Source organism: Gouania willdenowi, chromosome 9 (genome assembly GCF_900634775.1).
Source record: "Gouania willdenowi chromosome 9, fGouWil2.1, whole genome shotgun sequence".
Taxonomy (NCBI): domain Eukaryota; kingdom Metazoa; phylum Chordata; class Actinopteri; order Blenniiformes; family Gobiesocidae; genus Gouania; species Gouania willdenowi.
Genome location: NC_041052.1, coordinates 7,834,633 through 7,852,803, shown reverse-complemented (window position 1 = coordinate 7,852,803; position 18,171 = coordinate 7,834,633). Strand labels below are relative to the sequence as shown.

General features: G+C 36.0%; 1 protein-coding gene across 1 annotated transcript; it reads left to right on the top strand.

Annotated features, from left to right (window-relative positions):
• The first annotated feature begins 12,020 nt into the window (after positions 1-12,020).
• LOC114469912 (retinol dehydrogenase 14) lies at positions 12,021-16,902 on the top strand. The gene is made up of 4 exons (XM_028457808.1): positions 12,021-12,221; positions 13,306-13,548; positions 15,338-15,640; positions 16,561-16,902. The coding sequence occupies exons 1-4, from the start codon at positions 12,101-12,103 to the stop codon at positions 16,818-16,820; spliced, it is 927 nt and encodes a 308-aa protein (XP_028313609.1). The 5' UTR covers positions 12,021-12,100; the 3' UTR covers positions 16,821-16,902.
• Positions 16,903-18,171: the final 1,269 nt, after the last annotated feature.

The following is an 18,171-nucleotide window of genomic DNA, read 5'->3' as shown; positions in this document are numbered from 1 at the left end:
TTTTTGTTAGTTTAGTTTTCTTACCAGGGATTTAAAACTTAAGGTTAGTCACAGGTGCAGGAAAGTCGATGATCTGTAGATGTTGCAGGAGATGAAGTAGGAAGGTGCTGAGTCATTGCACAATGTGATTTATTTTCAGGTTAACAAATTGTTATATCATTATATTTTTTTGTCATTAATCATTAATGTCCTCTGAAAGAAAATAACTCTATTTCAATATTTTTTTAAAGCTATAGGGAGCCATTGCAAAAGATTCCAAGAGCCACATGAGGCTCCAGAGCCGCAGGTTGCAGACCCCTGATCTAGTACTACACACCAGATTGTTGGAGGTTTGTTTTTATTTTTGTAAATTCCTCATGAATAGAAAAGGTCATACTCAGAGTAAGTACTAACTTTCCAAAAATATTGCACCGATAGCTTGATCTCATTATCATCTAACGTATCGTATCTTAAACTCATTGTATCGTCCCAGCGCTAGTTTCTACCCACTTGTTTATAGCAACGTACGTTTCCAAGAGTCTGCAAAGAATTTAAATTTGGTTCGAGCTGAGCAGTGCGTCTCCTTCCTTTGGCAACGTGCCCTACTCCAGTCTTTCCATGGAGGTTTGTCCCGCTGAAGTTTCCACCGTGGCACCATGATTGATTTGTTCTTTAATGGCTGAACGTGTAGGGTGCAACCTACGAGAAACATCTGCAGGGCAGAATAAGAATGTTGGCCTCGTGACGCTCTGCTACACTCATCTGTGGTGTAGTAAAGTGAGGTATCAGCCTTTTCTGTGGCCCGGGAGAATGACGTGCTCCATTATAAAAAGAATTCACTCCAATGAAAACTAAACCTCAGGTCTGAACAGTCACTGGTTGTTGATTACAGTGCTTCAGGGGACAAAAGCTCAGCGTCTGATGGTGACTGATGAAAGGGAATAGGAGTAGCTGAACACTGAGGAACTTTTAAAGTAGATTATCCACTGTGATGAATCACATTTGTGAGTCCATAGAGGGGTTGACTTTTAACTTTGAATCTGTTGGACTTGAGTGTGTTTCCGTGGCTAGTTGATGTGCTATACCTCAGCAAAGAATGTATTCAACATCATGCCGTTAAAGTACCAGTTTTATCACAAGTCCTAAGGATGCGACATGTAGTAAAATAATGCACACTGACTCAGAGGAACACAGCGTGAGGCCAAACTCGTGATCTGCTCACTGTGAGGAAATGTTTTCTCTATACCAACAAATGCCAAGAAAGAAGAGAGAGTATAAAATACTAATAATAATAATAAAAAAGAATAAAACATAATTAAACAAATTGTGTTGTGATGGATAGACAAACAAATTATTAAATAAAAACCTTCAACACTTGTTTGGAAAACTTTAGAAAAGCAAGTTTTAATGATACACCAACACAGATGGTTTTAAACTTGTTTCATTCATTACGTAAAAACGTGAACTCTCGTGCCTTACTTTGTCTTTTTTTTTCTCTCTCTCTTTCTCTTTCTTATTGTCTTTATTTTTAATGATGTTTAATGTTTATTCTACCTGTGCCAATGAAGTGATATTTTTACTGACATTTATTTATTTTTTGTTAGCGGGATGATGTCAAAAGCATTTAATCACAACCAAAGAGACCTTACGCCATGCAAGACTCCATTACATTTTGAAGGGAATCCCTCATTATTGGAGAAAACTAGAAAAATCATTAAAAAAAATTTGACTCAGTTATGTCAGGTTGATTTCTCAATTACCCCAATGAGTTTTATCTAGATCAGATCCAGATTGTGGATTTCATTTGGATTTTTTGAATAAAATGGGCGTTCTCAAACATTTGGACATACTATATTGTTATTAATGGGGACAGATATTTCTTACAAGCATTTAAAGTGTGAATGATCCTGGTAATATGATCAGATAACTGCCAATTACTGTCAAAAAGGAGATTTGACTCTTGGCGGAGGTTTGCGCTCTCTGAGAGCTTTTGTTATTTATCAATTTAATGAATTTTTTCAACCATCAGTTAAATACTTAATAACTCTTAGAATGATAAGGATAATAGTCTCATGTCTTTTACTCCAAAGGAATTACCGTATAATTGACATGTATTTTTAATCAAATTACTCTGACATTATACAAGGCCTCTTCAGGGAAAAACATTAAACTGTGGTTATTAAAATTGAAGAATAAATTGCTTGGGAGATTGCTCTGTTATCAGGCTGTCAGTCTGACTTTGGGTGTTTTTTGTCGACCTCTGTCACGTATCGAGTCAGGTCAGGTTTAAAACAAGCTGTGTCTTGCCGCTCTTCTAATCCGAGAACAGGACTCATCCACCACCCCTTCAAATCTGCTTTAAACTCCTGGAACCACAATAGAGGTGGGAGACTGTAACAACGTTGCAAACTTAAAATGTAAGATCCAACATCCAAGGATCTGTAGCTGGAATTGCATCACTTAGTCTTTAAAGATTACAGTGAGCGTTTGTTTATGAGAGCTGGTGGTACTGAATAATTACTGCAGACAAGTTTTTTACTCCAAATAACCCAAAGGTTAACTGACTTCACAGAAATATGGCCTCTGCGTGTTCAGTTTCCTAAGACAAAAGTCAAACAAGTTAATCTGAAAAGTAAACTTCACTTTAACCTACCCTCCTGACAATTAAGAGCTAACATCAGAAGCTGCTGCTTAACTTGGAGGTATTAAGGGTGCAGACGACAAAGCGCAGCTGCAAAGCTGGAGAAGAGATGAAACAGAAACAGCTAACCTCAAACAAAACCTCATCTAAAAGCTACTTCAGATGCCTTTCTTCATAATCCAAGGATGGAGATCTAAAAACTGGGAAAAGTCCCACGTAAAAACAACAGGCGTCCTTGAAGCACCTTAGCATATCTATTCATTTGAAGTGATTTGTGGCCCAGTTTTGACCCTCAATAAATAAAACCAATGGGAATTAAGTGCATGTGTGTTGTCAGGTCAAGCCAAAGACAAATATAAACTTCATTTTATTTGAAAATCAATAATGCCCTTCCCTCAAAGAATGACAGCAGGAGAGTGGCTAATGCCCCAATGGGCAAGTAATTGATAGAGCATTGCACAACTGCTGGTTTGGTAACAGTCTTCACATGCAGCAAAGACTTCAAAGACTTCCATGTGTGTCAGGCCAGATTATTTCAATTAGTCTTCTACTGGAATCCTTCTGAACCCTGTCAGATGGACCCTTACCTATCACGACCATAGATCAGCCAAACAAGACCCCCATCGTGATGTTTCCCTTTACGTCTGCTCCTCGCTGGCTTTGTTTTGGAATATGAGAAGTGAGTCTGTTTCAAAGTAGAAGAGAAGCCAGTGAAGAAAGATGAAATTACAGTCTGTCAGATGGGGCAGATGTCCGATAAAGCATTCCTGCTGAGTTGAAACACTGTGGGGGTATTGTTTTTTGGTTTGTTTGTAACCTGACATTAACATAACCTTCTCAAACATATACAATTATTGACTGTCCTTCTGTGATATTTCACGTAATGCACTGAGTTCTTGGAATTCATAGTCTCTGAAGCAAGTCTTTATGGTCTCTCTCATGCCTTAAAGCTGCTGTTGATGATCATTCTTTACCAGATAAAGAGTGTAGGCCTCAAAAATTGCTTTAAAAAAAAGATGTAAAAGGTTGAATTTGCTCCTCAAAGGTTTGTTTTGATCTCAACTGTAATTACTCTCTTGTGAATTTGCCGGAAAGGTTTCTCGCAATGCATTGTGGTATGTGGAGTCCCATAGGATGGATGTATGGAAGTCTGTTTACTTCATTCTTACCGCGATTTCCTGTGTTTCTTCACCAAACAAGGAGACAGTGATTGGCTTTGACTGGACAGTCATGTTGTTCCCAGTGTTCCTCATGATATTCAACTCACTCAGAGAGACATTCAATTTTGGCCGAATTCGGGTTTTTCTTTGTAAGTCCGAAAAATAAACATCTGCCATTGTTTTTCTGGAATTTTCAGTCCTTGAAAACACCCAAGTTGTCAGAGTTTTTCGCCGTAAATACGCAAATTCACTGTAAGAATGAAGGAAAAACATTTCTATGCATTCGTCTAGGGGACTCCACATCAGACAATGCAATGCCCGAAAGGGGAGATCAAAACAAGCGACAATTTCAACCCTTCAAATTTTTTTGGAGCAAATGATCTTTAATTTATTGATCTATGAATCCTATACTATGTCTTCATCTCAGTAGAAATTGCCATCTCCAGCAAGTATTTGAATGACTGCACATTAAAAAGAGAATCAGGCGTGACGCACAAAGTTCACCATGGTGTAACATTTATACATTTTAGGATCTCAGTCACTCAGCAAAGTCCTTCTTTTGATTGAGAGCTACAATAGCACACCTAGACAACATCTGGTTTCGAAGTCTTTCACCTGAGAAACGATCAGGTTCACTCCACATCCATCATGAGAAAATCCATCCTCAGCTTCACGTAGACATGAGAAAGGGGTGGTTGATAGTGATGATGATATCTCTGTAAACTCTTTTAAAAAAAATCCTCTCTCCAGCAAAGAGTGTAGGTTTGGTCATGCTAGACAGGAATACAAAAACAATCCAGACATTTTTTCCTTTACTTGAGCTCCCTCGCCATTTACTACAACCTGGAGACTTTCCAAACCAAACAAAAAGGAAACATGAGAACAAACAACAAGCCGACAGAGGTTCTTTGATAGGTCACTGTGCCTCGGGAGAACCACTGTGTCCTGAGCTCTGGACATAACGGGGACCTAAAGGTGACAATATACTCACTATACATTTCAAAATACTTTATCAATCCTCTTCTTTGAATTCAGTTTCTTTTTCATTCATCAAAGACATGAACACGTTACAAGAACTCTTCTAACTTGATTTTTTTTTTTAATGACTTTCTTACTTTTGTGGTAAGCTGCCAGTGGGCTTGTTGAAGCCTGCAAAGTACCTGTAGATGTGGAAAGTACCCTGGCTAGTCTGAGACATATGAAACAGAAGTAGGAGAGAACTTCTTGATCTACCTGACACACACAAATTCACACACATTTGGGAAGTATCGATGCCTCTTTCCTCCAGACACGCAACGCAGACATGACATGAAACACTAAAACCTTGCTCGATGCTTTTTTCCCCAAATGTCTGAGATTCAATCAATGCGTCGGTGTATGTTACTTGGATGTGTGTTGTTAGTGGGACCACTGAGGAAATCCTCCACAATCAAATGTGTCCATTGTTTAGAAGCGTACCAGATTTATCGAACACTTGCCCTGACTGCATGCTGTCGGTAGTACCAGATGGCATTTGAGCTCCTTCAAATGAAGTCTAGGAACCCACGAAGAAGCCCTTTAATTTAGACATTTTTGAGTTATGACTGAAGGCTGAGACATGTTAGATATCAAATAAACAGGTGGGATTCATTTCTTTGGCTAGCAAAGAAAAGAAAGGTGATTTAGGAGGAAACTTGAGGGGAGGAAGACCTCGGGCTACAGCACGGGATAATGAGTACCCCCAACTTTAAACTTCATAGATGGAATGAAAGATTTATTCCTGACTGACTGAACCATTTTCAGTCATGCTAAGATTTTGGCATGGGTAATTTGTAGTGAATAATGGCAAAGATTCAAAGAGGCAAAGATGATAACCTTTAGAACAAAGCAGGTGTTGAAAACGGCTCATCAGTTCTCATCTCAACAATTCAAGTTGCACATTCGATTTCTCACTTTCACAGTTCACAGTATTTTAAATCATTTGTACAAGAAAAATTGAGTTAGCAATCTAACCCAGAAGTGGGCAACTGGACGCCCAGGGGCCACCACTTAAATTTTGTATTGCCACCAGCATAAACGTATAAAATGACTTCAAAGTAACATATACAATTAGAGAAAAATACACTAGACCCCAAAATGACTTCAAAAACAAACACAAAAAACAACAAATATACACAAAAAATATTCCAAAAACACACCAAACCAAAAAAAAACTAAAATAAAGGACAGAAAAATATAGAAAATGACTTCAAAAACACAATATGACAAAACATAATAAACTAGAACACAAGATAACAGCAAAAATGCACAAGAAAAGAGGAAAAACACAAAATGACCATAACATTACAATTAAAAAAAAAACCTAAATCACAACAATAACACAAAAAACAAGAAGACACAAAATGACCACATAATAAACATGCTGACATGAATGTTAATAATGTGGCCCTTGGATCAGACAATCACAATTTTTTTGGTCCTCACTGTGATAAAAGTTGTCCTGTGAAGAGTTTATGCTATATTATTTCATTAAAGAGATGAATGTCAGTTTACTGAAGATAAGAAGAAAAGAAGGTCCGCACAACTGCGTAGTTAGCTCCCAATTTCAGTTTTTAATATACACCAAAAGACGAGACGTTTCGGGCTGACCGCCCTTCATCAGACATGTCTGATGAACATTTTTGGACCTTTTTGATCCAGCACATTGCCTCAAGTAAAAGGGAAGTGCATTGATTATGCTACATAGTTTATTGTAGATAAACATTTACAGATAAGTATGGAAAGTATTTTTAATCGTCTTTGAGTAACCTTGATGTTTTATACATAAAGGACTAAAAACATGAAGATGTACACATGTTCATAAGTGAATCTGGGACAGTCTGTAGTTACTAGTGGTGATAAATCTTTAAGTTCACTGTTTAATGAGAATCGTTAACACAAGATTGTTCACCCAATCATTAGGATTCGTCATCAAACACAAGCACCGTGAGGATTTAACACATAACAGGCATTATGTTGTTAAACCAAATGACTGAATGTAATATAAAAGAAGAGATATAAAAATTCCACGATCCGATACAATAAAATGATAGTTTCCAGTGTTTCTTAAAGAATGTTTTTATGACCCTACCAAAGCCAGCTCGCCCTCAGCGACGCTCTTATCGTAAAAGACGCTTCTTCGCATAGAGTGTTTGTGTGTGTGGAGCTGATATGATCTTGGCATAATTCTGTTGACTTTTCGCTCCCTGGTAACGGCACTCATCTCATTTCAGAGCGTTGGCTGTCGCTGCGTATCACACCCCGTCTGCGTTAATGTGATGCCTCAGATATTCTTGGAATTTAAAACATGCTCCAACTTCAATCACCAAATGTTCCCTCGTCAAAAGTTTAACAGGCAGCCAGTAACATAAACACACCTAACAACTGTAAAAGTCATGTAGCAGCCAACCAAAACAAAGCTCGTCAGGTTGTCACTGCAACAACACTCATGACTTCAGTCAGCAGTTGCAGATTTAGCTCCTCGTGCTTTCGCTTGTAGTCTCCACTCATTCGCTCAGCTTGAATTAGCTAAAAGGCTACAGTGGGGCCATTAAAGTAATGTCTTACAGAGAGTAATCTGTTACAAATCTTTGACTTTAAGTGCAATATTTCCCACTTATGGATACCTTGTAGCAGGGTTGGGGTCAATTATAACTTTAATCGCAAAACTAATAATTAATTACGATCATTTTATCATTTTAATAGGAAAAATCAGTTACTGTTGTAATCATAATTGAATTGTAATTGAGTTCAGGTAAATGACTTTGTAATTGTAATTGGCATAGAAATTTTATAAAAACTTTACTATTTAATTAATGCAAAACTGGGGAATCACGTTATAGTTCTATCGCGTACACGTATGTAGTTAATGATTAAAATATGTTTAATATCAAGTTTACCTGTCAGTTCTCAATATACCATTTAAAAAATAACAGTAATGCCTCCTGAATCCTCACGAAAATTTAAATCTAGGGCTATACCGACATAAAAAAGACACACACACCAAAAACATTAAAACCAATATTATCATTGAATAGGAAACCTATCAATGAAACCAAGAGATGAGAAACAAATTCGATGATAGATAATATTTGATAATGCATTTTACAGCTGATTTAAGACGTGGGTCAATACTGATCCATTATCATAAGAGATGCTAACAGAAAGCTAACACAAGAGGAAGGTTACGTTTGTGGACTAATCTATTAAAGGCTCAGTAATTGGGATTAATTGTAATTGAACTTTAGTAATTGTGAACGTAATTGTAATTGACTTTCAGGGGGAAAATAATAATTTTACATGTAATAGTACAAAATGCTGGTTACCGTAATCGTAATTGAGTTGTTATTGAACATGGATAATTAAAGACGTGAATGTAATTTAAAAATGTAATTGACTCAACCCTGCCTTATAGCTACTTTATACGAACATTAGCGTCTCTAATGACCATGTGCCGCACGTTACTGCGTCATGCTACTCGTTGGTTGTACTTGAAATCTCTCTATTAACAGTCCCCAACACTATTGAGCTGCTCATGACCTATAATCTACTGTACAGCTGTCTAGTAGCAGTATTAGTACACACTAGAAATGTGAGCTCTTTGTCTGACTATAGCAGTGGTTCCCAACCTTCATTGGTTTGTTTCCTTATTTTGATATCACTCATTTCTGGCGACACCAGACACATTTATTTTTGATAATGGAATAGGCCAGAATTAGTGCTCAAAGTGACAAGATGCACCAGCAGATGCATTTTATTTTAACTCGACTTATATTTGAGAAAGGAAAAGTATTGAATCTGTGTGGTGTTTTAATATGAAAAATTATATTTTGAATCTTTTTTTTTTAATCAATTACTAGACATTTCAGGCAAACCCATTTGAATTCCACATGAGGTCACGACACCAAGGCTGAAAAACTCAGGAATATCTAGCTTAAAGGTCAATTTAAGGTTAGTGTGCAATGATTATTTGGGTAAATGTATATATTTACAAAAATGTAATGTATAGGAAGAATATCTTTAAATGGAAGATATAGTCATTATTAAAATTGATGCTGCTGTTATTGATTAGCTACAAGCTACATCTGATTCCACCACTCATGGATGATGTCATAACTGTCATGTGACGTCATCCCCCTGGCACAAGAACCCTGCACGTTAAAAACCACGACTTCACCTCTATTAATATTGATCTAAAACATAAAGCTTTGATTGATTTTATGATTATGGCAAAGTGTTCCTCACAATCGACTTAAATGATTTAATGAAGACCCGGGAGTCCACACAATCAGTATCACAAAGTGATTATCATATTTCAATACTAATGTTTTTTAAATTTCAAAAAGAGTTGCAGTGGATTAAAAGCTTGCTTAATTTGAACCCAAATTTAGCAGAGAAAAAAGTTATTTACATTTAAACAAACTGAGACTTGAGTGTGGTACTAACATTCAGAGATGTGCGCCTTGACCAGTAGGATAACCTCGGTTTTTTAATCTGTGAAACAAGAAGAGAACACATGTAGAGTTTATTAATGTGTACTTCTTGGAAGATATTACATGACTGGGTTTCTTTTCTTTCATAAAATGTATTTTGCCAAACATACAATTTACCTTGTACTGTCATTACAGAAAGAGGAAGAACAGAGTAAGTGAGGATTTAGACCTGAACTAACTTTTCTGTACATCATTTAGAAGATAGGAAGAGAAATAAAGATAATTACCTTTCGCTTGTAAACGTAAGAATGCTCCCTCGCATCCAATGTCGTTCCCCAGAGTAGAATGTTCTGTTGTTTCGGCAGAAAATAACATATTTAGTGAATGTGGCACATATTCAGTGAACATAAACATTTTTATGGTTCACTGTTGGATTGTTTCCTTTGATTTGATGCTTTAATATGCATTCATCTATGAGTTCTGTTATCAAAGCATCAGTTTTGATGTTGTAATGCAAGAAGTGAAGAATAAAAGAATGAAATAAAACCTTTCTGTTGTCTTCTGCTGCTTTGTTTTTTGTTTTAGTATTTTAGGATTATTTGTTTAGAAAAACAGTAAAAGAATTATGGTATTAAGTTAGAAATCTGGCTGGACCACGGTAACCAATACCAGGTCAGAGTAAAATGAGTAAAATGACAACCTGGATTTAGGGATTGTTTTCAATTCTGCACAGAATCAAGTTAAGAAACAATGTATTTTCCTTTTAAAAAAAGTTCAAAGTAGGGAACGATTGAGTGCAGCTGTGACCCAGAGGACTCTAAACTGAATTTGGGATGTTGCCTTCATTCCTGATCACTATCAGAAGCAACTTTCTGTTTGAAGCAACAATGAGGAATGAATTGCGGCCTGGAGTGAAGCCACGAGCCATGTGAAGGAGTTCCATCGCCCAATGTTTTCACCACATTTTAATGGTAATAAAACCTTTAAATAAGGGGGAAATAACTTTATTTCCTCTGGAGTATTGATCAATCCTTTAAAACAAAAACGGACACTTTATATGACATATCCTAGGGGGAAAACAGGACGAATTTAAATACACAAACCATACATTAAGAAGGAAATTGCTCCCCCTAGTGGTAACACCTCATTGCTTTTTAAAATTACTTAATGCTTGCAGGTGGTTTCAATTTCTTAACATGAAGCCAAGCCATTCCAAGTTTACAAGTTTATGGCTTTGTTACTAATAGTCTGTATTAACAGCTGGGGCTCTTTAATCAGGACTTTTAAATGGGGAGCATATGAAGAAAAGGATCACAGTAAAGAGTCATCGTCATCATCAGGCTGTACACCAAAATGTATAAAAACTATAGCCTGGGTGCAGTGTTTGCCAGTGACTGCTCTTTACAACAACAATTATGTTTAACAATTACCAAAACAAGCAGAATTCTAAATAATAATAATAATAAAATATATATTTAGCCTAGTCAGTCTAAGTTCATTTTTCTGGTGTATCAAGCATCATAATCAACCTGTGTTGCATCACAACCTTGCATACAAAATGTAACCAAACCAATGTTTTGTTTTTTTCGCTCCTGAAAATGATGTTATTGGCATGTAAAAAAGTAGAAGAAATGCAAAAGTATTGCCAGAGGAGGTTGTTTTAAAATCTCTTCTTGTTTTTGTTGGAGACCACATGAAGTTGATCAGATTCTGATTGTTTTCACAGCAGCCATATGTGCTGCAGACTCACTGCTGCGCTGGGAAAAGATCTCAGAGCTGTTACTGGAAAGTCATTGAAAAGGGGACAATTTTTGGTTTACATCTTCTTTAATATGGAAAGCTGTTTGATCAGAAATTCAATATCAGTTATATGAACTATATTTTAGCTCTACTAGTAGTCAAATGTGGAGTACATGTACTCAGTTTTGGTTTATTAGTGCACAATACTGTTTACAAGTGATGCAAAAAGAGGCATTAGTGGTATTAGTGAGGAAAATAGTGTCACTAGTAACACAAATAAGCTTTACATGCCAGGCTTGCCATTGGATTTTGGGAATATAACAAATTTACAACCAATTGGGATCTGGTTTTCCCTCCTACTATATTACAAGTTATTCTTAATACAGCCATTATATTCATAACCAGTAATATATATTGCAGCATCTTAACACAAACCAATTAAATAATATTTAATAAACACTTACATAAAACATCTATCACTAATCAGTTGCTGTTGATTCTACATAAAGCTCATTTAAATATTTGATATTAGTTTGCTGTTTTTTTAATATCTATATGCACTTTTGGAGGTAGGGTTAAATTAAGTAGTGTTCTATAACTTTTGTTTGATTACAAATTATCTTGGTAGATCAGGCCTTTTAACTGAATGTGAAAAAAAAAATAGCTTTGCTAATTTCAATTTCATCCAATTTCATTCTGTTCCACTTAGCAAAGAAGAAGCCAACGTAAAAGCAAGAGACATTTAATAGAAAAATGGTGGAGGGAAAGGGGAAAAATGACATTCAAAAATCAGTTAACAGCATTAATACCAAGGAAAGAAACAGGAAGAAGGAAATCCTCATTAAAAGACTTAGAATAAAACACACAGAACTAAACAAAATGGAAAAAGTAACACTGACAAATGTGCACAAAGTAAAACTACAGAAAATTGAGAACATGTTTTCCGCTGTAAGAAAATTGCAAAGTCGGAGGCGCTAAACACAAAGAAGTTACGTGTAGCTGCAATTTATAAAGAGAAGAAGAAGATATCTCACTAGTGTTTGCGCATGTGCACAGCGCATGCTAACTAGCTAGCTACACCTGCTAGCATAAGCAGTAACATCCCCATTGCAAAGGTTCTACCGAGAAAAATGTATTTTCTCTACACTATTTTAGCGGCTTTGTCGTTTTATTACGTTTTAAAATGGATGAAGAGGAGGAGATATTTCACAGAACTCCAAAGACTGGACGGAAAAACAGCTCTGATAACAGGTAAACATGTCAGTGGCTCAGGTTTTTGAATGGAGGAGGTTTGAATTTACACTGATAAAGGTTTAGCATTCAATCAGTGACGAGATATATTATAAATAAATAATGTACATCATCACGTATTAAAACATGCATTTATGAAATGTAAAATAATTTTCATTTCAAAACACTGAAATGTTTATTTATTTTCCTCTTTTTTTGGGCTTATTTCTAAACAAATGTTATATAAAGAAAGAATATTTGAAATTCACAACTTTAGTTAGCATTATTTATCCAAACACTATCTTTGGTAAATTTGTTTTTAAATTGGTTGAAATCAATTCAAATGTGTTTGATACATTATTATTATTATTATTATTAGGGGTGTGTCGATCCGATATCAGATATCGGTCCGATATTAGCCTGAAAATGAATATGGTAATCAAATTTCCGGATTTTCCGAATTTTTTTCTTTCTTCAAATTCTTTTTTTTAAATAAATGAATAAGTGGGTCTGAAAATGAATGAATGTAGATATTATGTTGAAGGTAACATTTATGTAACCAAGTGGTTAATAATAAATGTGTCAGTTTTTCTCATACCTTATGTTGCTGACTATTGTTCTGTGTTTGAGTAACATTACTTGATCAAGCCTTTTCTAATGTTCCACATTACAAAATATTATTAAAGAAAAAAAAATTATGATTCATGCTGATATCGAATCATTATCGGTATCGGCCGATACGCAAGGCTGCAATATCTGTATCATATCGGAAATGAAAAAGTTGTATCGGGACATCCCTAATAATAATAATAATAATAATAATACATTTTATTTAAAAGCATCTTCCAGGTCACCCAAGGACACTTCACAAAACATACAATATAAAACAGAATACAAAAAAAGAAGAATGTAGGAGAAATTATGGAATAAGATGAAATATTGAATTACAGATAATATGCAGATTGGTAGAGATGGGTAAGGGTTAACATTAAAATCATCCTTTTTTTTTAAATTTTAGCTTACTAATCACCAATAACACACATGTCCTACTTTTACGCTACTGCTAACTATATTAATTTGTGTCTTTATGCTCCTGTGGTTCCAGGTGGGAATTCTGGGATTGGGAAGGAGACAGCCATCGCCTTAGCGAGGAGGGGCGCCCGTGTGATCATTGCCTGCAGAGACTCAGATAAAGCTGTGAAGGCTGTGAGGGACATTAAACTCAAGAGTCACAGTCTCAACGTGCTTCACATGGAGCTGGATCTGGCCAACCTGCGCTCAGTGAAGGACTTCTGTACGAGATTCCTGCATTCAGAGAAGAGGCTCGACATCCTGATCAATAGTGCAGGTGGGGGTCTTCTAATCAGAATGATTATTATCATAATATAAAGAAAAAACTGAAGACAATTTAAAAAAAAATGATCACCTAGATCAGGCAAATACAGACAAATTTGATCTCAAGTGGGCCACAGATTTTAGGCGGGAAAAAGATCAAATTTCAACATTAATGTTTCCTAGTTTGCACTTCCAGGTATAAATTACATATAGATATAGATACTTTATTGATCCCGAGGGAAGTTCAATGCATCCAGTAGCAGTATACAAGACATGCGGGGCACTAGACATACTGTAAGTACAGTAAACAGTAACCAATAAACAGTAAAAATATAAATATTTATATATAATATATAAAATATATAAGAGACCGACAATATCCAAGCATTAAGTGACCTTAAATATACATTTAGTGACATTTCCTTGATATTATGAACAATTGTTTTTTAATTTAGTTGAATTATTTGAGGGAATTTGCAGGATTTTGAAGAAGAAAAAAAATTGTTTTGTTTTTTTTTCATCAATTTGCGATTCAAAAATGACTTCCATCATGTGATATAAGCATGGGAAATGTATAAATTTGTATCCATGTGTATTTGGAGGCACTGAGATATCTACAACTGAAATATTTTGTAATTTACACATTTTTACTTTCTCCCATGGGCGGAATTAGAAGCTCTAAAGGCTGGATTTGGGCCCCGGGCCTTGAGTTTGACACATGTGACCGAGATTATTTTTCTTCTTAATGAGAAAGTGAAACTGGATAAAAGTAAAGGCTTTACTTTGCTTTTTAAAAACATGAGCACTAGCCACAGGCAACTTTGATTACAGAGCACTTTTGAAGTTTCTAATAGAATCATCACCAGCATCATTTAGGGCTCTACTGTTATTGATAATTAATTACAATTATGACGCATTTATAATTATCGTAATTGGGAAAAAATCTGTTTCTGTTGTAATTGTAATTGAATTGTAATTTAGTTCATATAATTGACTTTGTATTTAATCGTCATGAACATTCTAAAAAAACATCAATGACAATTTAATCAATTCAAACGCAAAACTGGTTAACCATGTTACAGTTCTATGGTTAAACACATATGTAGTTAATTATTAAAAATATTTCATATTAAATTTACCTGTCAGCTCTCTTGAGGATAATTTATCATTTTTAAAGTTATTAAAATCGAGGAGTATACAGATAAAAAAAGGCTCAGATGCCAAAAATATTAATAACAATAGGAAACTAAGAGATGAAAATAAATCAATGATATATATATATATATATATATATATGCAGGTTATCGTAATTAGGGATGTCCCGATACAACTTTTTCCTATCCAATATGATACCGATATTGCAGCCTTGCGTATCGGCTGATACCGATATTGATCTGATGCGATGTCAGCATAAATCATACATACTTTTATGACTTATTTTGTGTGTGGAAAAGACTTGATCAAGTGATGTCACTCAAACAGAGAATAATAGTCAACAACAGTAGGTATGAGAAAAACTGACCCATTTGTTATTAACTAATTGGTTACATACATTTTAACCTTCAATATTATATCTACAGTATTCTAAAATTGAATAAAATAAATGAAAAATGAATTGCAAAAAAACCCGGAAATTTGAATCCAATATCTGATATCTGTTTTCAGGCCAATATCGGATCGGGACACCCCTAATCGTAATCATAACTGAGTTGTAATTGAACATGGATAATTGAAGGCGTAATGGTAATGGAAAAATGTAATTGACCCCAACCCTGGAACTTTGCCGTTTGTCTCCTTCTCAGGCATGCCCAGTGTCCTGGACTGGACAGACAATGGTTTCAGCATGTGTTTTGGTGTAAACCACTTGGGTCACTTTCTCCTGACCAATCTGCTCCTGCATCGCCTAAAGGAATGCGCTCCCAGCAGGGTGGTCACCCTCACATGCTCCATCTACAAATACCAAAAACTGAACTTTCAGGACCTGAATTATAACCTGCTGCCCTTCTTCACCTACTGCCGCAGTAAGCTGGCTAACATCTACTTCAGTCAGGAACTGGCCCGTATCACTGAGGGGAAAGGAGTCACATCATACGCTGTGCACCCTGGTGAGGACATACGTTTTTATTTATATCAAAGCTAAACTGATCGATTGATTGTTCATCTGTGTCTTTTTTCCTCTTTGCAACAACTACTGCTATAGTACGGATTAGTCAAAATACAGATCATTTTTTTAACCTATATATTTACCCATTATAGCCTTCTTACAAATTGTTTGAACTCATAAATAAAAACGATTCTGATTAACGCAGAATCTGATCTTTATAGAAGCACAGAGTCAAAAACATCACTGCACACGGAACACAGTTGACTTCCTCATTGGCTGTCAATCAATGCTCACTGAGGGCTGTGATTGGAGGAAACCCTCTCCCTTCTCTCAGCTTTTATAGGAGGGGCGGGGCCAACAGTGATAGTTTATGACGCAGGAGAATCTTAAAGAATCCATTTCAGCCAATAGCAAAATTCAGTTGTAATAGCCAGCGTTCAACCCTTAGTGGCCAGTATATCTGACATTTTACAACTAAATATGCAAAATTAAAATACTTTTACTAAAATGTGAAGAGGATCAGTCAACAGCAAATACATATGTATTCAGCAGAAAAAAGGTTCGGGGTCTAGTTACTCTTTAAAGAGTAACTAGACTCGGCTCGGGTGTTTTTTTTTGGCCTGATTTAAAGTTCTTCTTCGCTGCTTTTGGTTCAGCCCTGAGTGTGCGGCTGAACGTCAAAACAAGCAACACTAAAACAGTATCGATGCACATACTGCGTTGTATCAATTTTTTCCCCTTTTATTTTCATCCATTTTTATCCTATTTAGAAATGCGTAATACGTCCGTTAAGTGATACTTATATTTAATGTCAGAATTATTAGATCGGCTGCACTAAGATGATGCAGAATTGCTGCATTTCCAGGCAAACATACTCGTGTGTGTTTCTGACTGACAGATTTTCTTCCTCTATGACTTCAGGCTTCGTCCAGAGTGGATGGACGTGTCACTACTCCTTCCTGTTCCGGATGCTAATGACGGTGATCATGTGGATGTTCTTCGTACCATGTGAGGTCGGCGCTCAGACCGTGGTGTACTGCGCTGTGTCGGACGAAGCTGCCAAACACAACGGAGGTTATTTTGTCGACTGTCGACCTGCTTCTCTGAGACCTTTTGCTCGCGATGCTGGTGTGGCCAAGAAACTGTGGGAGGCCAGTGAGAGAATGGTTAAACTGGCCTGATGGTAGCAAACACTCTGGACATTATTTATTTTCATTTGTGTGAATGTGGGGTTTTTTTAAATGTTTTTTATACATAATTCTGGTCATCATGGAATGAATAAAACACTTAAATTTACAATGAGTCTAGCAGACTTTCCTCCTCTACATATCTTCAATGTCCTCCCTACGTTGGCCGTAAAAGCTCACAACACAACAAAAAACGCCCTGAGAACTCACAACACATGACGAACGCCACAACACAAATGCTCACAACTCTTCACGAAAGCAGTCTAGTAAAAATCCATGAAGAGTGACCGAAAGGATCAAGCCGGTGAAAGGATCGAGCTCTGACCCCAAGGTTAACATCACTGTTTTTCGTGGATTTTTACCGGACTGCTTATGTTTTGAGCTTTTGTCTTGTGGAGTTTATTTTTGTGTTGCGTTGTGGCATTCCTCATTCTGTGTTGTGTTGTTCCTCATTCTGTGTTGTGTAGTTTGTATTTGTATGTGCTTTTGTTTTGTGTTGTAAGCTTCTATGGCCACCGTAGCTCCCAGACTCACTCCTGCACGGCAGTGAAAAGCACAACAAACTCTAAATAATGAGCACTCAGAGAGCGCAAACCTACGCAAGTTTAAAGGGGCAAAGTCATCAGCAGGTGGTGCTGTAGAACCAGCCAGACATCCACATTATGCTCCAAAACTTGTTCTGGAATCAGATACTGTATCCACAATACCTGCTGAATATTGTCCATAAGCTCGCCAAATTTCATTTAAATTAAACTTTTTGAGATTTCCTGTTAAACATCCACATTCGAGCCATGTAAACCAAGCACAGGAAGCCACAACTTATATACAACATATCCGGCCAAAAATGGAGGCTCTCCATGGATTTAACAGGTAAATTTAAAAATCATATGTTGGTTTTACAAAAGAAATGGCGGTGTTAATACATTTGAAGCTAATGTATGGTTTTTAATGGGGATAGAAATTTCTTCCAAGCCTTTAAAGTGTGAATTATCAGGATCAATGATCAGATGGCATACGTTTGCACAGTCTGAGGCCTTTTAGGTTATGAAATTGTGCAAAAAAAAGTTCAATTTTTTTTTTTTTTTTTTTTTTTGGAAAAACATTTATTGCTAGAAACCATAAAAAGACTTGTAAACAATATTTAATCAGTTTTATTGAAGCTTACATTTTTGACTATTTCTGTTTATATTGCTAATATTTAACATACATTTAATATTGTTTATATTACTCCAATTTAGTAATTCAATGTTGAGTATTCAAAACACTACACCAAACTACAATTGAATCAAGTGCGCCCTCTGCTGGTGACCGACTGATTAACATACCAGCAATCTAAATTTATCTA